Source organism: Epinephelus moara, chromosome 13, assembly GCF_006386435.1.
Source record: "Epinephelus moara isolate mb chromosome 13, YSFRI_EMoa_1.0, whole genome shotgun sequence".
Lineage (NCBI taxonomy): Eukaryota > Metazoa > Chordata > Actinopteri > Perciformes > Serranidae > Epinephelus > Epinephelus moara.
In genome coordinates this window covers 20,830,996-20,853,088 of record NC_065518.1, presented here as the reverse complement: position 1 = coordinate 20,853,088, position 22,093 = coordinate 20,830,996, and the positions used below count along the sequence as shown (strand labels likewise).

Here is a 22,093-nt window from a genome sequence, read left to right as displayed (position 1 = left end):
AAGATGTTACCCTTTAACAAAAAGGTGTATCTCTGTAGGGATCCTTTCAGACACTTAAGATAATAATCTGAACATGTCAGTGCCAAAAACAAGCACTTTCATTGTTTCGCTGCTGCCGTCTGCAGCGGTCTCTCCCAATACTGGATCAGTGTCAAAAATAGTTGTCTCCTTTAGTCACTTAGACACACAACACAGGAAAATAGGATCCAGGTTTAAAAAAAGACCAAACGTACCCTTTAATAACCAAATCTTCCCTTCAGTCACGACATCAGAGCAGTAAGTCTATTGAACTGGTGATAACTGCCTTTTCGTGTCCTCCCCCACAGATGTAATGGTGTGGTCCAATGAACGAGTGATGTGTTGGGTGCAGTCTATCGGTCTCAAAGAGTTTGCAGACAACCTATTAGAAAGCGGGGTGCACGGGGCCCTCCTGGCGCTAGATGACACCTTCGACTACACCGACTTGGCCCTCCTCCTCCAGATACCCAATCAGAACACACAGGTACTCCACAGTACACCACCTTCATTGTCAAGTTGTAGACACAGAGCGCTTATCTCACAACAGAAATTCTCATTACCACACCTTCTGTTTGCCTCATGCCAAGATAATCCTAATCTTTAACTCCTGAATTATCTTAATTATGATCTTTAAACTCTGTTTGTCTATCTTCTGCAGGCGAGGCAGCTCCTAGAGAAGGAGTACAATGCTCTCATCTCCATGGGAACAGAGAGGAGGCCAGATGAGGTGCGACAAAGCGGAGTGTCAGTAGAAAATCAATCAAGATAATCACTCCTGCCAGGAGGCGGGAGTGTGTGTTGATTGTAACCACCCTGGCTACGATTATTTTACTTGACAACGGGGCCTTTGATCCAAACTTTTTTAATTTTTGCCCTTTGTTAAATACGTGTCATGACAGGGTAATTTCCTTTCAGTGGTAAAATAGCAGACTGAAATATCTCTCTTCCTTATAAAGAGAGGCTTTATGGCATCAGTGCATGTGCCACTGCTGCAAGTGGTTGGCATGCCAAAGCGGTTCAGCTGTGTTTACACCACTGCTAATTGCTTAGTTACAGCTTGTAGGACTAAAAACTGTGCGACTGTGATATATTGTCACAACAAAACCTGCTTTGTCAAATACTACTTTGTTAAACCCCACTAATGCATAATGAATAAGACCCTGAAATAGATATCCTCCACTGTGATTGCTGTTATTTTTAATCACTGGTGTTATTCCGCTGTCTCTGCAGGACGGCACGAAAACATTTACACGGTCACCATCATGGAGGAAGATGTTCCGAGAGAAGGACCTCCGCGGCGTGACCTCCGACTCCTCAGAAACGTTACCTGCCAACTTCCGTGCCTCCGCCATCTCGACCCCCTCCGTCACCCTGAGAAAAGTCCAGAGTGAAGGTGAGGAGATGCGGCTGAATGGGCGTGAAACGGTCAATGTATAGTGGTTTCTTCCTAACTAACAAACTTTGTCATACATACCTAAATTAAAAATGTATTAGGCAGAAACACAGCAAGACACTGCATGCACATTAATATTACTTTAGCCTGATATAACTTGTTTATTTACACTTCACGTAACTGTAAATAGTGACAATGATAGTCACTGAAATAAAATAAGAGAAAAAAAGAGCAAAAAAAAACTGGGGAAACAATTTTCTGCAAGGCAACACAAGAGACCATGCAATATTTTAGACCAGACCTGTGGCTCCAGAGCCACATGCAGCTCTTTTGACAACACATTCTCACTCTGACCTCTTCACATATTGACGTTTGGTCATATACCTTCCACGTCCAAATACGACTAAACCCTTGGTGTGTTGGTTGTTGAGATTTTTGGATGGCGTGTCAAGTTCTGCCTGTTACATGCATTGTCTTCTTTCAAAATACACTTCTGTTTTCACAGGAAATTTACCATTTGCATAGAGACTCTTTCAAAATAAACACATTACGTCGGTATAACGATGCGAATTGACATTGTTTTTCCTTCAACAACTAACACACGTGGTTGGGTTTAGGCAACAACAATAAATGATTAGGTTAAGAAAAAAGAACAGGGTTTGGCTTTATAATCTGACACCGCTCCCCTGGGCCAAGGTTGGTGTTTGTTGGACCCATCCACCACACCTCTATCCCGCCCTAGTCAGACTTTTGTCGCCTTAACTGAAGTTCTTGTCCCGCCATGTTTCAATCTGACGTCGTCGAGCAACATTAAACTGTAATGGTGTATGACTATCATTCCGGGAAAAAAAAGGGACGGCTTTTTTTGTCAGTGTCTGACACGGCAAGTCACTGCCCAAGCACCAGATTTTGACGACTTTTGGGTGAGACCGGGTTGTCGTAAAACACTTCATCGAAAGACGATAGAAACAAAATTGAACTCACAAAAGCTGTCTTGGTTCATCCTTCTACTGTTTCAACAATCACAAACTATGATTTGGTTGAAATAAACCTTTATTCACCCAGTTAGACATGAAAATATGCTGGCGCTATACATGCTAAAATTACTGTTTGTTTAAATGGAGTCTGGTGGAATTGGTGATGGTGATTTTGGAACTATAAACAGCTGCTTGTACCTCTCTCCACTGGCTCCCTGTGGCTTTAAGAAATAATGTGTAAATCAATAGGTAATTTTTTTATAATTATTTTGGTATTTTGGCCAAAAATGGCTCTTTTGATAGAAAAGATTGACGACCCCTGACCCAGTCACTGTCTAGTGTGCAAATCAATGGTAATTCTGCAGTAGCAGAATAAAATAGTTATTTGTTTTCCCTACAAACAAGCTGCTTTTTTATACAAAGTTGTGAAAATGATTTCCACAGGAAACACAATGTGGCCTTTCAGAAGCAAAACCCACTATTCCCCCCAGGAGTTTGAGCTAAAGAAGCCTTTTGGATTAATCCAAACCACAGTTTATTCATTTTGATTCAACTTTTAAATGTTTTAGTGGCTTTTTTTGAATTGAGTGTTTGTTTTGCGTGTTCCAGTTTGAACTAGTGCACTGATTTAGGTCTGTATGTGTACTAGGAGTATTAAGGAAAGGCATCAGTGGAAAAATGGGAAAGTAAGATTCTTTTTTATTTTGTTTTAAGATGAACTTTTAAGTCATAGTGCCAGGCATAAGACAAAATAAATCAGCAGGATGATTTTATTTTATTTTATTTTATTTTATTTTATTTTTTGGGAATCAAGACAAGAATAAAGTTGAAATTTAATTTTGAAAATAATGTCAAAATGTCAGGAATAAAATCAACTCCACCGATCCATCAAATCATGTCTTGTGATACAGCATTTCCTCTCTGTATTGCATGCAGGTGTAACCATAGATACCCTTGCATCTGTTGATTATCAGCTATTTCAAATTGCGCAAATGGAGCCACCTCTTCCAAGTTTATGTTGTTTTTTCTTTCTGAACAGATGCAGTTTTCCAAGCAATCTCTTGAAAGTCCTAATTGTTATTACTACACTGTGTTTATGTATTTAAAGAGAAAAGAGAATTTCCTGGTTACTAAAACTGGTTCTGAAGTAGCACTCAATATCAACAATTCATCTACAGAAGGCATTTTGCAAAGGCAGCCATTTGGGCCAGCGCTAGTTGTTTGATTTATTGTTTGTTTCTATCACCACATTCTTTATGATGCCCTTAAATTCATCAGTGGATATAATCTTCCTCCTCTCAGTTTTTCCCTTATGCTTGGCCCTGGTGCTCTTCCGGAGTTTTTCTCATAGCTTCAGAATGAGTTTTGTTTACTGATTACTTCCCCCTCTCTGTCAGTAGGTCCGAGAGGAGAGTCGGGGTCCGTGAGAACATATTCCTGCTAAAAGATAAGCACACCAGGTGAGAAAAAGCATCCTCGCTCACGATTGTTTTTTACAGCTAAAAATAGCTTGTGTGAACACCAAATCAAAGATCTCATCTCAGCAGGAGCTCTCACAGTTTTTGTCTTTTCTTTTTTTTTCATTTTGTAGAGCCCCACCTCCATCCTAACCCAAGGGAATAAAAAAAAAACACATTTTTGAGGAAAAAAAAACCTAAGGATCAAAATCAAAAATGGACACTAGAAGATGACCAACAACTTTCGAGCGAGACGTCTCGAAGAATCAAAGACACTGAGTGAATGCTTTCTGAAAAGATGAAAAAAAAAAACAAGGAGTGAATGTCTGTTTATCCATCTGTTACTCTCTCTATCTCTCTTTCTATCTCTCACTCTCTCGCTCTCTCTATCTCTCACCCCATCTTGATCCATAGTTGTGGCATGATGCTGTTTGATTCTGTAGAAAGTGGCCTGTAGAAAGTGACCATCGCCTATCGTGAATACATCCTCTGTTTTTTGAGTGTGAGATGGCAAATATTGACACAATGAATTTATAGTTTTTAAAAATTGGAAACTGCATTCCTTGTTCGGATCACGAGAAAGAGAACCCCGTCACACATCCTTTCAGGTGATCTTACTTTGATTTAGACTGATAGTAGAACATACTCTGGCTAGTTAACATCACAACACGGTAGAGTTTGGGGAGAGGTAGGTTGAAAGGGAGAATATGGGTGTACGCAGGGGGGAATTAAATGTATGTTCTTAAGCCATAACAGACATGAGATGCACAAATGTGAATAGGACGGACAATGAGACAATTAGCAAAGTGCTTTACGACAAAAATCCTGTTCAAAGTGGGGGATTTAAAAAAAAAAAAAGAAGAGTTAAGCATTTGTGTTAATATGCATGCCAAAATCAACCATTTTAGAGTGAACGTCATGATATCAATCATCTAATGATGTGGAAGCTTGGGTCAGGACTTTGTAAAATGTGTGTATTTTATTTTTATCATTTTTTTATGATAACTGCTATTGTATGTATGTATGTACAGTATGTATGTGTGTGTATTAAACTGTACGTTCATTTCATACTTAGTTTTAAGACTGACTGTAATTTCATTTTAGGTTGAAAAAGGAAATATGTTTTAAATTATGGACATTTAAGATATGCTACTTGTATGTGTACATTTTGAGAAAAAAAATTGTGTTATGATTTAAATTCATATTATTGGAGAGTAGTGATGATAATTGAATATAATATGATAATAATGATAATGATTGTAAAAGCTGTAATTAAAAAACATACCTGTAAAATGCTGCTGGAAAAGTTATTTGCAATCGCCCTTCTGAACATTGCACCAAAAGTGATGATGGCACTGTGCTGGACCGTCATGGGCCAGAAGTTTACTAGTCCATCTACGTCCCAACCCGCACCTATGATCATAAGCCGAGTTAGTGTTAGTGAGTTAGTGACATGCAGTACAGCCGAGTTAGCGAGATGCAGTAACAGGACATGAGTGTTAGCAAAGGAGAGAAAGAGAGAGAGAGAGAGAGAGAGAGAGAGAGAGAAGGAGAGAAGGTGCTCGGTGTATTATACGTAGGAGGTCCCCCGGCAGACTAGGCCTAAGTCAGCCTAACTAGGGGCTGGCACAAGGCAAGCCTGAGCCAGCCCTAACTATAAGCTTTATTAAAAGGAAAGTCTTAATTCTAAGCTATGGGTAGTAACCAAAGAATGAGATCGAGGATACAAGCAGCAGAAATGAGTTTCCTCCTTGGGGTGGCTGGACTCAGTCTTAGAGATAGGGTGAGGAGCGCAGACTTCCAGAAGGAGTTCGGAGTAGAGCCGCTGCTCCTTCGCGTCGAAAGGGGTTAGCTGAGGTGGTTCAGGTATCTGATCAGGATGCCTCCAGGGCGCCTCCTGTTAGAGGTATTCGGGCACGTCCCACTGGTATGATGCCCAGAGGCAGACCCAGAACAAACTGGAGGGATTACATATCTCATCTGGCCTGGGAACGCCTTGGGGTCCCCCAGGAGGAGCTGGAAAGTGTTGCTAGGGAGAGGGACGTCTGGGGTGCTTTGTTTGGCCTGTTGCCCCTTCGACCTGGCCCTGGATAAGCGGATGAAAATGGATGGTTGGATGGGGTGTGTAATTGGCATTCAAATGGTTATTTGGGGGTGAAGTATTCCTTTAAACTTTGAACTTCAGCTTGGGCACATTACAGTTAGACTGTGAAGTCAGGAGCACAACAAGGTAGGAAAAGGTCATCAAGGGGGAAACATTAAGAATACTATGCCTCTATGAGGTTTCAGTTTAGGATTACTTTTTTTTTCATTCATACAGAATTTACGCCTTAATGTAAAAATTTAAAATGTACATATAAAGGACATGGTCTTTGTTTCCTTATAGTGACAGCCATTTATTATCTTTTGGCTGCATTATGGCAAAGAAATGGACACCCTAACATACAGTATACTGCAGCCCCAATATAGTATACAGCATGTTTTTGCTCAGTCAAGGGTAAACCAATCACCACAGGAGTGGAGATGAGCCAAAACAGGAGGGAACCCCAGTGCTTCTTCGAAATTGCAAATGATATAAATAGTGTGGGCGTTTGTACACTAAACAGAATTAGGGATTTTTATTTTTTATATTTATTGTTTAGAAATTTGTTCAGTTGATATTTTGCAACCTACATTGATTTTAATGGGGACTGTTTTTATATTCAAACTTACCCATACCCATTCTCATTCACATCCTTAATATAAATATGTAGGAGGCCCAACAGTCTATTCAACTTAAAATATTCTGTCTTATAAGACAAGACATAGGCCTACAGTACATGCACACATAAAGATGATAGCGCTGGAGCTTCCTGTTAAGATGGTACTCATATATGGAGCCTTAGAGTAAACAGGGTAGCGCCATCTCCTGGCTGAGTTCCATCTTTAAAACTGCATCCCATATTTGTTCATCATATGGGATTTAACTGTTATACAAGCTGAATCAAATCATTTTTTTCAGTGTCAGTTCAGTTAAACTGTGGGGCGAGCATGAGGTACACACAACATGAACAAAACATAAACATGAAGGAATGTTTATTAGTGTTTTGGGCTGCCATTCTGTTTATATTTCACCTTTCACATCCGGAAACACGAGCAAGCTTCATTATCAAACACAAAAGTAGTTTCATTTTTACATACAATCCATACAAAATAATGGTACCTCAATTCTTCCCCTGATGTCTGAACAGTTTGGAAGATTAAAGAAGATACACTTAGTGATATCTTGCATCACAGTGAAATATCACAAGGTGGTAGTTCTTGAGGAGAAAGTTAAGTTTCTTGGTAATGCACCATATTTCTTAACTCGTGACTTTACTGACGTACAGATTTTCTGGTGACCGCACAGCTGCAGTCACATAAACACTTGTCCTCTGCTTGTAAATCAGTTTCACCCACTGTTTCCCTCATTCTCTCCGTCAAACACACACATATCAAGATAAGATAAACACCGTGAAACCCAGTCACTTCCACTCGTAATTATTTATTATTTAGCAGATGACGCAGAGAGATGTGTTTGTGTGACATCTTCTGGCTGTTGTGAAATTTGTATATTTTTTAAGTTGAGGCCTGAATGGGAAAACACCCTGATGTAATTTAAAAGTGAACTGTCCTGTCGAAAAATGACAAAGCATAGTTACTGATATTTATCAGTGTAAACTCATAACAAGTCTTAATGAGGAAACTCATTCTAAAATATTTGAAATAAAATAAAAAAGGTAAATGCAATGGAGGGATCTTGACATTGTTTGACATGAACCCTGACTAATACATATCTCAATTATTCAAATCAACCCCCCAAAAATGTATTCAATTAAAAAAGTACTGTTGTAATAGGATGAGAAAAAGTCTAATTCTAGTTAATCCTTATGTATAATTAAGCAAGAAAATCAACTTTAATAAATTGCACATATAAATGTAAAGGGTAGAAGATGTCAAAATCAAACTAAGACAGCAATGTATACAAAAAATTAACAGGTATTGGTAAACATATAGGAGGGGGCATTGTAAAGGGAAAATAATAAATAAATAAAATTAACATAAATTAATAAATATATTTAAAATTGATAATTTATTTTTTAAAATAAATTAAAAAATTAAAACAAATAAATACATTTTAAAATTAATAAAACACTTTTTTTATGTCACATTTTCTGAATAAATTAATTCCCATTTTTTGATATATTATGTTTGGCGCATTCATTTATTTATTATTTATTTATTTATTTATTCTTGAGTTTGACAACCTCCTTCTTCCTTGGACAAAATTAAGAATTAATTAATTAATTAATTATTTAATCTCAATGACTTCATAAATAGACATGTTATTAAATGTTCTAAAATAATATTAAAAATAAATGTAGGCATTAATCTATTTACTTTCATATTAATTCCCCTATTTTTATTTTTACTTTCCCTTATTATTTTTTGTTAGTCTGTCATTGTAATTAATTTTGCAATTTATTTTTAGTTATGAAAAAATAAATTGATTGATTTATGTTTAGATGTATATATTTATGTTTTTATTATTTTATCATTTTCCCTATGCATTTCTTTTTCCATATTTATTTCCCAAATCATATATTATTTATATTTATTCATTTATTTTATATTTATATTTATATTTTTGATTTTGGCAACTTCCATCCGCCATATGCAATGAATAATGACTATTATTCAGAGTGCTTTGAATGGTGCCAAATAACTTTCTAAAAGAATGTAAGCAATGGAAACATTACAGAATATACCATCATACTCCTTCCATGTGCTAGTTGGCTCGGATGAGTTTTATCCACCTGACTCTCACATGAATCCAAACACCCAACTTTACTGGCAAATGACAGGAAGAAGCCCAAACATAGTGTTTAAACACAGGTCTTCCTCTGAGCATTAAATCACAGTTTCATTTTGTAGAAATGTCTGACTCACACGTTCAGGAAGTTGGACCTCCTTCTCCAAACCCCTTTATAAGGACGCAGAACATGCTCCTGTTTAGAATTTTTGAACAGTAACTGGCTTGTACAGAGCCGTATATTTCTAGGCTTTTTTTTAGGCTATTTATTTTTATTTATTCCTTATTTATCTTCTTTTTCCAAATGTTTTTGTTTCCACCCTCCTCTTTCTCATATCTGTCTCCTTTTCTCTTAATCATCCCACTGCCTTTCTCTCTGTCATTCTATCTCACCGACTCCAACCCTCTATTATCCTTTGACAACCAAGTCAGAGAGGTACACCTCTACACAGGTATTTATAAAATATATTTATTTGGAATATTTATGAGAGAATGCTGCTCTTAAGTATTTTTAAATTCTTCATTATGCTGATTTCTTTCTTCATGCTGCAGAAAATCACAGAAGAGGGATGTATCTGCAGATGAACCTGGATGGGAGAGTGTCAGGAAGTGATGCTCAGACACCTTACAGTGAGTATTTGGGAGATAAATCAGAGTGTGTTTTTCAAACACAACCATGGTGGGTCGTTTAAGGCCCAGAGAATAAATGGAAACCAACAGGAGACTTATAAAGAAGTCACATCTATTCCTGTTTCTCTGTCTGCAGGTGTGCTGGAGCTGAAATCAGTTAAACCAGGCCACATAGCCATCAAGGGACAGTCATCATCTCTGTTTCTCTGCATGGACAGTGGAGGCCGTTTGAGGGGCCAGGTACAGTAAGACCAGAAATCTTTATTTTCCCATGCTCTCCCTCCTTCCTGTCGTTCGTTGACAGTTTACATCTGTCTTCCGTTTCAGGGCCAATACTCAGATGCTGACTGCGCCTTCAGAGAACTGCTGCTGGCAGACGGATACACCCGCTTCCTATCTTCGTACCACAGATTTCCTGTGTCTCTTGCATCAAGACATTCCCCAGATCGACACTCAGTCCCCTTCACTCGATTCCTACCGCTTAGGAATACTCTGACAGTGGAGAGTGTGTCTGAACAGCCACCAAATGACCAGAGATATTTCAACATGGACTCTGATGATCTTCTTGGAATGGGCCTGAATATGGTCAGTCCTCAGTTGTCAGTGGACAAGTAAAGGAAATGAACAGATGTATAACTGTAATGCACATTGCAGAAATGTATTTATTGACCATTGACTTGATTTTGTTGTGAAATGAGTAGCTTTTGGTTCTTAATATGTTTCCATGGTAGCATTATTATTAAGTTATTTATTTATTGTGTGTCTGGTGTCTTTCTAATGGTTATTTAAAGACTGAATAATAAATTATGAGATTTTGAGTGCATGTTTGTGTCTGAGTAATTTGTAATAGTGTATTTATAAGGCAAGAGAGAGGTTCTGAATGGAAATAAACACGATATAAATTTCACATTTGTTTGTCTGAGTGTTACAGCAATGTCACGAAACAATTAAACAAAGCGAGAAGGGTCAATTTACAGAATAAGTAAGAAGATATTCTGGCCAATGATCACACAGCTCACATGCTGGAGGAGAGGAAGTTGGCTGAAAATTGTGAGAGCTGGAGCGCTCTCTGGTGGACAAATAAATAATGATGGAAAGTAGGCCAAGCTCTGAACTACTTGTCTTAGTTTATGGGCTCTGGTGATCATTTCAGGCGTGTGAGCAGGGAGTCTATGATACCATTTCTCAGATGCCTTATTATAAATGAATGGTATTTGGTATGAGATTTTTACAGGCCTAAACATTTAGAAGATTTTTCTAACTCTCGCTGCAGTTATCATTTTTTTAACTTTAACTTTAGTACCACAGGGAAAAAATAACATGTCATCCCCTCTCTCTCCCCCCTTCACACTCAACTTGTCCTGTCATTAAAGCCCAGAAGAAAAGATCTAAAAAAAATAAGAATAGATATTGCACTATTAGAGAAAAGGGCGTAGGTTCAATGTTAACAATGTAAAAATAATGGTGTCAAAATAAAAGAAAGGATGGCAGAAAAGATGCCCACACACCAATACAACTGTGCTGGATAGCCACAAAAAAGGTTTAACAGGCTGAGATCAATGAAAAAAAGAAAGACTTTATTTAGAACACCCGTGCATGAAAAAGGGCATTAAAAGTGCAAAAAAAAGTGGATAAAAACACCAACAAACATTTCAGTCCTTGACTATCATCAGTGCTTAGCACTGAGCAGAGCCCGGTCTCACTCCAAAGTTGTCCGAGTTGCCAGCGTCAGAAACCAACAAAAAAGGCGTCCTTTATAGTTTATAGCATCCCTTTTTATAGTTTAACGGCACCTGGCGGCTTCAGGGGGAAAGCAGCGGGACAAGGACAAAAGCTAAGGCAGCAAATATCAGAATGGGGTGGGTAGCAGGGGACGTGGATGGGTCCAACAAACACCGACCCTTACCCGAGTGAGTGGTGTTTGCGTCGTGAACCCTATTCTTTTTTCCTAAACCTAACCAAGTGCTTTTGTTGCCTAAACCCAACCATGTGTTTGTTGTTGAAGGGAAAAAAATGTCGATTTTCCATGTTATACAGATGTAGTGCATTTATTTTGAAAGAGACAGTATGTAAACATTGAATTTCCTGTGAAAACGGAAGTGTATCTTGAAAGAAGACAACGCATTTAACAGGCAGAACTTGACATGGTATCCCAGAACGTCAACAACCACCTAGGGTACCTTTCACGTCGTATGTGGATGTGGAAAGTGCAAGCACATCAATATGTGTCAAGGTCAGTGTTGGGTAAGGGTTACTTTAAAAGTAATCAAAGTATGTTACTGTGTTACTTTCTAAAAAAGTCACCAGTTACTTTAATGCGTTACTCCCTGAGTAAAGTAACTCAAGCACTTTAAAAGTACTTTTGAGTATTCTACATTTCCTATTGGGCAATGGACCACAGGGCGCTAAGCCTACATTTTTTTGTCTCTTGCCCTTCACTGAGATCCAATTCTCCCATCACAGCCGTCACTTTGACCAGTAGAAACACAGACTTTGACCAGTAGAAACACAGAACGATCTGCTGCCGTAGACAACTGTATGACAACAACACCCCAGCGTTTTTAATATTTCCTCTAGGGATGTTACCACACAGAGTAAAAGGGGGAAATGATGGTGTGAAACAGCAGAGGCACTTTGTCAACCCGCTGAGTTAACGTTACTGTCATTAGCATCAAGCTAGCAAACAATGGTACATCCTCACGGTCGGACATAAAGTAATAACATTAACAAATAGCGGCGGGGCTTTTACTCACCACAACTGCAGAGGCTCCCAGCTTCATTTGAAACAAACTACATTATAGACGGTCCGTTATTTATTAATCCCTCTGTGTGTTTATATATTTACTTTTTATCCGCTCCGTTGTCTTTGTAAAGTTAACATATCGCACCGTCATTTCAAACTCAACACTTGTTTCAAATTAAAAGCCCCTTATAACCTCGGCTGAGAGAATCCCTCCATTTTCTAAATAGGCTTTTATTCTGAAACATTTGTCAGAACTTCCTGTGGAAGATACAGTAGCTTGATAGTTTACGTATGGCGCTTCAAATGTAGCTCCTGCCATCTGCTGACGCTTTTAGGTGACTACAACAACATGTCGGCTGGCACATGAACAGACACAGTGACTCAAATAATAGTGAAAGTAATAAAAATAGGACAAGAATAACCCGATGACATCACACACGCCGTGAAAGACGACCGGGGATAATTGGTGAGTACCAGCGTGTAGCGTGTACCAGGCATAATGCAAGTCCTGAGTCTGAAATATGTCTGTCAGCGAGTCCTACTCCACCTATTTAGACTCCACCGTAGACAACGGCAGCATTTCTCCGACTATGTAGCTAGCCACAAGCTCCGTGGCTTCTTTCAGACTGATAGGTTTAACGTTATCTCCGTTATTAGAACCAAACGACAGCCGTTGCTGTTTCGGAGCTGAAGGACCAGCGTTCTAAAAGTAACGGAAGTAACTGATGTCTTGTTTGAAAATGTAATTAAGTATTTGATTACTCAAACAGCAAACTAACGCCTTAGGTTACCCGTTACTGCAAAAACTAATCAAAGTACTCTAACACGTTACTTTGTAACGCGTTATACCCAACTCAAGGTCAGAGTGAGAATGTGTTGCTGAGCACTGATGATGGTCAAGGACTGAAATGTTTGCTACTGTTTTATCTCCTCTGCTGTCCTTTCTTGGTTGTCCATTGTACCTACGTACCCAAGATAAACTTTTTTGTTGCCCTATGTAGGTGTAGTTTCACAGAAGCCCTAGGACTTTGCAGTCAAAATAAAAGTCCTCCGCTACTTTGCTGAACGTGTTCACATTATTGAGGGGAATGTCTTCCCTGTGTCCCCCTGCACCCCTGCATACATATATAGAGGGAGTGTTAAAATCAACATTATGTTTAATGTTACCATCTAAGAGTGTTAAATTAACATCAATAAAACAAACACATCAGTGGCGGCGCTTGCAATAGCAAAGCTACATTAGTTCACATACCTTCCATGGATCATCACTGTGCTAGAAAGTCTTATGTGTTCCAGTGAAATTGAGAACAGCGTTATTGGAAGCTACGTGCTTAGAGCAGCTTAGTGGCTGTGGTAAAGGTCGTTCATACAAAAGGGAAAGACAGATTGCATCTGGCAGACCTCAGCGACAAATGTTGATCCTAGGGATACAGTAGGCTAAGTGGTGACGGATTAAGTATAATTTTGTTTCTCGAGTTTGTTACATTTCATTTCCTAACATAACACTGCTATACCTACTAGGCAAATATTATTTTTTCAGTGGCACCAGCACCTTTTCTTTAAATAATTGCTCTATACCACAGGCAACCATAAATAACACTTCTTTTAAGAAAGTTAACAAAATAAAATCTTTATTAAAAACACTGAGAGCATATTTGAGCAGGTAAATACAGAACTTCTGCAATCAAAACGTTCCCCTTTAACACAAATGGGTCACACCGTGTCACTGAGTAATGCGACAGTGTTGTGTTACAGCAATAAAGGTCACGCCAGTCGCTTCAGGTCACATGAGCCAAATCTACACAAATGTGAACTTTGTACATTACCTACAGGAGAATGTTGAGAACGTGGGGTTGGTTGACGAGGGAATCTCGATCTGTCCGCGGCGACAGCTCTGCTGGTGTTTGGTTGAGTTTTGGTGACGTCTATATTGTCGATAATCTATCTGTTTCCACTTCAAACATTAAGCCAAAAAGTGACATCAAAGTGACTAAGACATCATAGTTTTAAGGCACAGAAAGGACATTCAGAAAGTCATTTTAAAACACAAAGCTGATAGCATTAATAAATAACAGCTCATACTATATTTATATCAAGACCCTGAGAATGTTAAACTCACTCAGTCTTTTTTTGTGTGTGGCTTTTTTGAAGCGCAGTTTTATTTTCCAGTTTCTTTTTTTCGAACTTCATTCATTGTTTGTCATTCACTTTTTACTGTGTCTTTGTCGAAAGCTACAAAACAACACTCACCCTCCCTACACTTGAGTAACCAGTGGTTCCCTCAGATACATGTTTCCTCCTCTGAACTCTGTGCTTTGCCCTGTACACAGTCCGGCCAGCAGAGTCCCATTCAAAGGGTTGCAGATGCCTTCAATGGCATAATAATCTCCCTCCGGATCTCTATCACCTTCCTCTATTTCCTCCCCTTCTGGCCCCTCCTCCTCCCAAAGACTCGTCTGGACGTGTTTGTACTCGGTTTGATCCTCACATTCAGTCTCCCGATGGTAGAAGTAGCTAAAATTGGACACTATGACAGGCACTGGCAGCGAGATGGTGAGCACGCCGGCAATGGCACACATCGAGCCAACCATCTTACCCCACACTGTTTCTGGGTACATGTCACCATAGCCCACTGTGGTCATGGTGACAACTGCCCACCAGAAGGCGTGTGGTATGCTGATGAAGTCGGTGTCAGTGTGATCAGCCTCGGCAAAGTAGATGGCGCTGGAGAAGAGGATTACACCAATAAACAGGAAGAAGATGAGCAGGCCCAGCTCGCGCATGCTAGCCCTCAGTGTCTGACCCAGGATCTGGAGGCCCTTGGAGTGACGAGACAACTTGAAGATCCTGAACACCCTCACTAACCTGATGACTCTGATGATGGCCAAGGATGTGGCTGGAGAGGCGTCATTGTCCTTGGCCAGCTCCGTTCCCAATGTGACGAAATAGGGCAGGATGGCACTGAAATCGATGAAGTTCATGACATCCTTGAAGAAGTGCGGTTTGCTGGGACAGCAAGCAAAGCGCATGAGGAGCTCAAAGGAGAACCAGCATATACAGATGGTCTCCACCATGAAGAAGGGGTCTTGGAAAGCACTGTTTGGAGGAGGCATGTTCTCAGATACGTTCTTTGCCTGGGAGTGGTACCTGTAATAATATTCCTGACATAAAAGAGACAGGACAGACAGGAAAGATAGAAAACATGCTAATTAAGTATGAAAATACACAATTAGACCTGTCACTTTGCTAACTGTTCTTCAAGCCCAGTTGCCAGGAGAAGGTGTTGGCATTGTATGTTTCTGCAAACCACGTGTTACATGTTACATTTGTACATTTTATATGTATCATGTCAAAGTTTTGAAAGTGATATATTTCTGATCGCATGTATGAGCTGACATCAGGATGTGGAGGAAGTGGTGGATGGTGTGACAGCAAGGTGAGATGGCTGCCAGACTGTAGACCATTGTTCCAGATGGACAAACAATAAAACCAGGTGTTTCTTAGCAAGACAAAGGCAGCAATTCCAGCCATGATTGTGGCACCAAAACTGTATTTTAAGCCAAAACATGATCTTTTCCTAACCATAACCAAGTGTTATTTGTTTCTACACATAACCACAGCATTAAAGAAACATAATGTTATGTACAAATGTTACACAGGCAGAAATGTACAATGCCAACATTCATTTATCAGCTTGGATCTTTAAACTATAAATAATTAACCAAACTGAAGGGACTAGTTGGATTTGGGGGAGTATGTCTATTTGCTTTCTTGCCCAGAATTGAAAAGATGGAAACCATCACTTTTAAGTCTGTACAGTTGTTATACAGCTAAAATCAGCAGACGGTTAGCTTAGCTTAGCTTAGCTTAGCACAAAGATTGGAAAGAAGGGTAAACAGCTTGCCTGGTTCTTTTCAAAAGTAACAAAATCCACCTACGAGTAGCTGTATAGCTCACTTATTAGGACATTATAATAAGTGTGAAAACACCACATACAAAAACTGAGCAACATTTCTTGTTTGAAATCGTCTGGCACATGACCCTCTGTAAAACTGTGAATTTACATCGTTTATGCTTCAGTTTTTGTATAGATTTTTTGTCAAAAACTAGAATTACTGCCTCCACAAACCTGTCAACTCGCAGTTACAGTTTACATCCATGTCTGTGAAAACATGGATGCTTCAAACCCATCTTCAAGAATCAGCACAGTTTCAAGGTGGGCTCCTAATATTAGCGTCACCAGTTCAGTAACGGACCAAATGTCTCTCCGTCTGATAGATATGACGTTGAGTAATGGCCAGAAAATTGTTTTATGCAGATATTATGACGTCACAGTGAAGCTGACCTTTGACCTTTTGCATGCAAAATGTCATCACGTCACCATTATATCCTATTAGACTTATCAGATTTGACGAAATCCCCTCAAAGCCTTCTTCAGATAGGGTGTTCACAAGAATGAGACAGACGCAAGGCCACAGTAACCTTGACCTTTGACCACCAAACTCCAATCAATTCATCCTAATCACAAGTGGACATTTGAGCCAAATTTGAAAATATTCCCTCAAGGTGTTCTTGAGATATTGCACACAAGAATCGGATTGATGGATGGATGGACAGACGAACGGACAACCTTTAAACATAATGCCTCTGGGCACAGCTATCGCCAATGTGGAGGCATAAAAATAGATATAAAGTGTTAATTAGTGAGCTTAGAAGTGCTGGTAGCTGAATTATGTTACCTTTTGACAGAGCCAGGCTGGCTGCTTCCTTGCCTTACCAGTCTTTATGCTAAGCTAGGCTAACCAGCTAGTGGATTCAGCTACATGTATAGGCATGAGAGTGGTATATATCTTTTCATCTAACTGTTTATCGATATGTCAACTTGTTCCTTTAAATGTAGGCTGTCGTATTATTATTATATGTCAAACTGCTGCAGAGATACTGTTTTCATGTAACTGTAATAAACTACATTGACACTTGTCCACCAACTCATTGGTTCTCACTTTCGACACCATCATAAAAGCGTTTGACATCTGTGGCTTTACATTTCAGTCATAGCTCTCACTATCTCTTTTTCAGTCCACCTGTCTTTCCTTCCTCCGTGTCTGTTATTAGCATTACACTCAAGCCTTGGACCGTGGCTGTTTAAAACATCTTACACTTAACATCAAATTAAAGGTGTGAAAACGGATGATACGGATATACCAGGATCAGCTTAGTAATGCTGTAATGGGCTGTGTATAATATATAAAGTTTCAGTGTAGTTTAAATAAACCTAGAGTATTCCTTGTGACTTTCGGTAGCGGGTCAGTGACAGTGTTTATTGCTAAAGGTGGACATCTATGTGTTGATCTGCTCCAAGGGCTCTCCTAAGACTAAATATAACCCCGTGAGATCTCCGAAGAGAAACACGAGAACGTCTCCTCGTCCATCTCCGCCTTGGCTGCTATCCCGTCTCTGTGGCCTCTGCAGCCATGCAACACTGGCAATGCAGCTCAGTGGGTCTGTCACTGACTTGGACTGGAGTACGTTACAGTAGTTTCCTGGCAGCTCCCTTGTGCAAAGGCAGGCCTGGCCTAGCACAGCAGTCCTGGAAGAATGTGTTAACATGACCCAGCGTACACTTCTCATCCTGCGAGACCTTTCAGTCTCCGGTTCTAATCCACCGGAAGGCTTTATTGGCTCACCTTTGCCTATGTGTTCGGTCACTTGTGTGACCTTTTATTAACACACCTAACTGTCTCCTGACCCTGTCTTTCTTTTTATTTGTACTCCAGGCCCCCACCCGTTGCTCCCTGTACCCTTTAGCGCTTCCTGAATCCGTGTGTATCAGATTTAACAGCCGACTAAAATAATCACACCATAAGCTTCCCTCAGTCTCTCTCACCCTCTCTATCTGGTCTGCTTCCAGACATATTGAAAAATTGTTGTGTCCATGTCAGTATTTTTCCTCTTAACACATACTGTAGTACTCACCATGTGTTTACCTAAACACCTGCTTCCCATGATATCATGTTTCCGCTTGACCCAGGGAGTCAACACTTTCAAAACTTTAAACCCAGGTGGTTCGATATGGGCTTTTAGTGTCTCTGCTTTAGCACGTGGCATTAATCAGTTGGTGTGATACTGAACATAGAGTCATGATATAAAAATATGAAATAGATTTAATGGTGGTCATCTTTCAAGAGAGACTGATCACATTATATTCTCTCGTGTCCAAGCCCGACCTACCCCACCTATACTAGTTTCCTTTGTTGATATGATTCCCATTTTTATACTGGTGACATTACTACGTAAAGCATAGCAAATACGTAAGCATTTATAAAAAAATTAGACACTTTATCCCATGATTACAAGAAAAAAAATGATCTCGTACTTAGGGAAAAAAAGCTGGAAATGCATTGATTTAAGCAACTTCCAACAGATCAAACTGGGCTTTCCACCTGAACAATCCCACTAACTTGAGAACCCTGAGCAGTGTTGACATACTAATATTAATTTAGTAAAATAAAATGTCCCAGTGACTCATACCAAGAAGGGCATAAAAGCAGTTTAAATGTGACAGCACCACTATTGCCCACTGTCTAATCCTGTAGCCTAGGTTAGTAACCATTGATAATGTAAGACGAGATTTATTTTCATGAGGACGTATCCAGTAGATTGTCTCTTCTCATTATTTTGCATCTACATAATTTAATGTTAACTACATTCATATATTGTTTACACATTTTATTTTGCTCTTTACGTTAAATTTGGAACTATTTAATATCGTGCACCTTACATGCAGACAAGGAGAGTTATGATTAAGATTGGCAGAGTGATATATATATATATATATACATATATGTATATAAGATGTGAGATGCCACCATTGTTTGTCAATGCTCAGTTGTCCTACATTCTTTCTTGGACATTAAAGTCAAGTTACCCAGAGAATCTGACCCCGTTCTTTTACTTTACCCGCAGCCCTATTGATATTTAATTCAGTAACTAGTAAGTTTATAGGTAAGGAATGGGAGAGAAACCTGACGTACAATAGCTACCTCAACATTTTTCATAATGAGAAAGTAACTCATAATTGCGAGATCAGGTGTCTAATTTTTTTCTCTTGTGAAGGTCTATGCAATGTGCTGCTGTATAAATCCTCTCAAGGTAGGTCTTATTTGTCTAAATGGAGGACACTGCACACCATTTACCCCCAAAATCCACCTAACCTTCACAGCTGGGACCGGACGTCAATATGCCGTCAGAACAAGGACAGACTCTTACATTGGACAGATGTAATGAAATTTAGGTTAATGGTACTTTAAATGTCTACTGGAATTGGAATTGGTTGTTGGGTTTGCTCTCAATACCTCATGTATATATTTTGACACTTGGAAGAAACTGGATTTTGGTCAATCAACAACACAACTTAAACCAACAAAATATCCATATCATCTGTCGTCAGTATTCTACATTAACTTGATGTTGGCATTAGACGTCCTGACACTGAATTTTGGTCATCTGACCTCACAATTTAAATTCTACAAAATATCAACACCTAACGCCATTGGTGGCCAGCTGGGTTTGGACATTTGGAATCCCTAAGAAATTTGCAATCCTCCATCCCTGACACTTCTTTATACTATTCTGCCTCCTAGACATAAGCTTTAATCACATTTCCTACCTCTCGTGTCTCCTTCTCACTCCTGAAGTCAGGCAGTGTCTCCAGGCAGAAGATGAGGATGGACACCACAATGACCATGACACTGATGATGGCTATGATACGTGCGCCGGATGAGGACTCAGGGTGCTCAAACAGCATCCACAATCTCCTCTGGATATTGTTCGATGGCAGCGGCCTCTCCTCTTCTTTTGGAAAACCCTCGTCCTCCTTGAAGCGATTCATGATGTCCTCTCCCAGTTCATAGAATATCAGCTCGTCCATGAAAATGTCCAGGGGTATGTTCGCCGGCCTCCGAAGCCTCCCGCCTGATTGGTAAAAGTACAAAATGGCGTCAAAGCAGGCACGATTTCGGTCCAGGAAGAGCTCGTTTCGAAGTGGGTCAAAGTACCGCGACCTCCGCCTGGGGTCACCAAGCATGGAGTCGGGGAATTGGGCTAAGGTGCGGAGCTGAGTTTCGTAACGCATCCCTGAGACATTGATGGCCAGTCTTTCACTCAGCGCCCATCCACTCCTCCATAGAGACCCAGAACGCCGGCTCTCTTTCTTCTTCTCCTTCTCATTCCCTTTATTCTCCTTCTCTCCTTTTTCCTCACAGTTGAGCTGGTTCTTCAGCTGTTTACCGCTCTCCCCATCACTCTCTTTCCCTCTGCTTCCTCTTTCGTCTTCCTGTGGGTCACTGCTGTCCATTACTGTGTGTATCCCAGGCCAGGGAACGCTGCAAACCGCTCTCCTGAGAATTCGTAGAGCAACTGGACTTAAGAGCAAACCCTGTCTGAAACCAGAGTGATAGCTCCATCAGTGGATTGTGTTTCAGTCGACAAGCATTACAGGTGACATTAGAAGCAAACATCTGTAGGGGAGATACTGTAGCAGAGACTGTATTTGCAAAAGATTCTTTTAAATGTTATTTATTTTACTTCTTTTCAAAGGTAGATAAAAAAGAGAAACAACAAGCAAAGTTAGTACCCAGTTAGCGAGATGAAAGCATGTACTCACTAAGTGTAAAACAGCTGCTGACAGAGACTAATGACGGGATGAAAAATCACATTGTTTGTCTTCTGTTTGTCATCGTGTTGCCTGTCTTTCTCTCTGTCATCATGTCCGTCTGTCATACACACAAAGTTCTTGTCCGCCTGCCTCTCTGACTGGCTTGTACACAAACTGTGCTTCCAGTTGTTTGCTCAGGGAACATCCGCGATCTTATCCCGTCCCCTTGGTGCCTCGCGTTGTCTGTCTTGAAATTTTTTGGGAATGCTGTCCTGTTGAAATTCAATCTCTGCTAGATCCCTCCAACCCCTCCCTGTCCTTTCCCTCCATTTCAGCTATGAGGCAAGACAACCTTCAACCTTCCTATCAAATGTCACCTCTGCCTGGCACCGCACGGTGTTACCCCCTCTAACAAGCGTGGTACTCTGACTGACAGAGGTCCCACACTCTTCCGCATTGACTCGTATTTGATTTAAAGACAAAAAACAGTGGAACTCTACGGTGATAATCATGGAAAAAAACATACATGACAAATAGTCTATTCTTTTCCTGATAAACATTTCATTGTTTGTTGTAATTTTTTTTTTTCATTGTTATGAGGGATTTGGCATATGTTGGTTTTAAATATTTTGCAGAAGCCATTTTTCTTGCGCTTTTAGATTTATATAAACTATAATTCATGATATACTTTGTGTTATCCTGACTAAGACTATCTCAAACCCATGATAACATCGCACTACTTTAAGACAATTCAAGACAGGGCTTCCAGTTATGTTCACAGAATGTTTTAAGTATAAGACATGAACTTGTTGGAAATTGTTTGCTGTTGGAAAGCAAGTTAGCAATTAAATTAAAGTTGCAAACTTATCACTGCACAAAAAGCAAGCTTGTAATATAGGAATTTAGATCCTGCTGTTTTTTTAGGTCCAGTTTCATTGGCAGAAACGGAATATGTATGTTTTCATTTATGTATAATCACTTGAAATTAAGAATTGATGTGTTTTTGTTACCTCAGAATGGACGTTTATATCTACATCAGGAGTGGATTCTCTGTGTGTTGCATCGCCATGTTTCTACAGTAGCCCAAAAAGGACAAATCAAACATTGGTGCCAGATAAAGCCATTCACGTTTTAGCATCAGCCACCGTAGTTAGAAGCCTCTCTGTGACAAAAGCATTAGAAAATGCAGATTTTTTTTAATGTGAAACTGCTGTATTGTGTGTTGTTACTGTTATAAATCAGCAGGTCCATTTATTTTGGAGAGGGAAGATCTCCAAGGATAATTCAACTCCCAGTAAAAACCTCCTGAACAATGAACACTGAAGTAGTTCTAACTGGGAGAAGTTTCATCTGGTGGCAATCTGCAGTCCTCACTGTGAAATACCACT

At 39.7% G+C, this 22,093-nt stretch overlaps 3 protein-coding genes across 5 annotated transcripts in view; 2 read left to right on the top strand and 1 right to left on the bottom strand.

The window, feature by feature from the left end:
* LOC126400136 (liprin-alpha-3-like) overlaps positions 1-5,120 on the top strand; it is a 39,239-nt gene extending 34,119 nt beyond the window's left edge. For 2 of the 3 annotated variants that reach the window (XM_050060646.1, XM_050060643.1), the window contains 5 exons: positions 327-502; positions 677-745; positions 1,249-1,411; positions 3,786-3,848; positions 3,980-5,120. In XM_050060646.1, coding sequence (XP_049916603.1) covers positions 327-502; positions 677-745; positions 1,249-1,411; positions 3,786-3,832 — 455 coding nt within the window. In that variant the 3' untranslated portion in view covers positions 3,833-3,848; positions 3,980-5,120. The remainder of the gene's footprint in view (positions 1-326; positions 503-676; positions 746-1,248; positions 1,412-3,785; positions 3,849-3,979) is intronic. The other variant, XM_050060645.1, reaches the window with a different exon arrangement.
* A 3,793-nt stretch (positions 5,121-8,913) lies between these two features.
* Positions 8,914-9,921, top strand: LOC126400047 (fibroblast growth factor 21-like). The gene is made up of 4 exons (XM_050060465.1): positions 8,914-9,128; positions 9,229-9,306; positions 9,443-9,546; positions 9,634-9,921. The coding sequence occupies exons 1-4, from the start codon at positions 8,981-8,983 to the stop codon at positions 9,919-9,921; spliced, it is 618 nt and encodes a 205-aa protein (XP_049916422.1). The 5' UTR covers positions 8,914-8,980.
* A 4,336-nt stretch (positions 9,922-14,257) lies between these two features.
* Positions 14,258-20,874, bottom strand: LOC126399554 (potassium voltage-gated channel subfamily A member 7-like). The gene is made up of 3 exons (XM_050059596.1): positions 20,715-20,874; positions 19,719-20,490; positions 14,258-15,210 (listed from the first exon to the last, which is right to left on the bottom strand). The coding sequence occupies exons 2-3, from the start codon at positions 20,403-20,405 to the stop codon at positions 14,305-14,307; spliced, it is 1,593 nt and encodes a 530-aa protein (XP_049915553.1). The 5' UTR covers positions 20,406-20,490; positions 20,715-20,874; the 3' UTR covers positions 14,258-14,304.
* Positions 20,875-22,093: the final 1,219 nt, after the last annotated feature.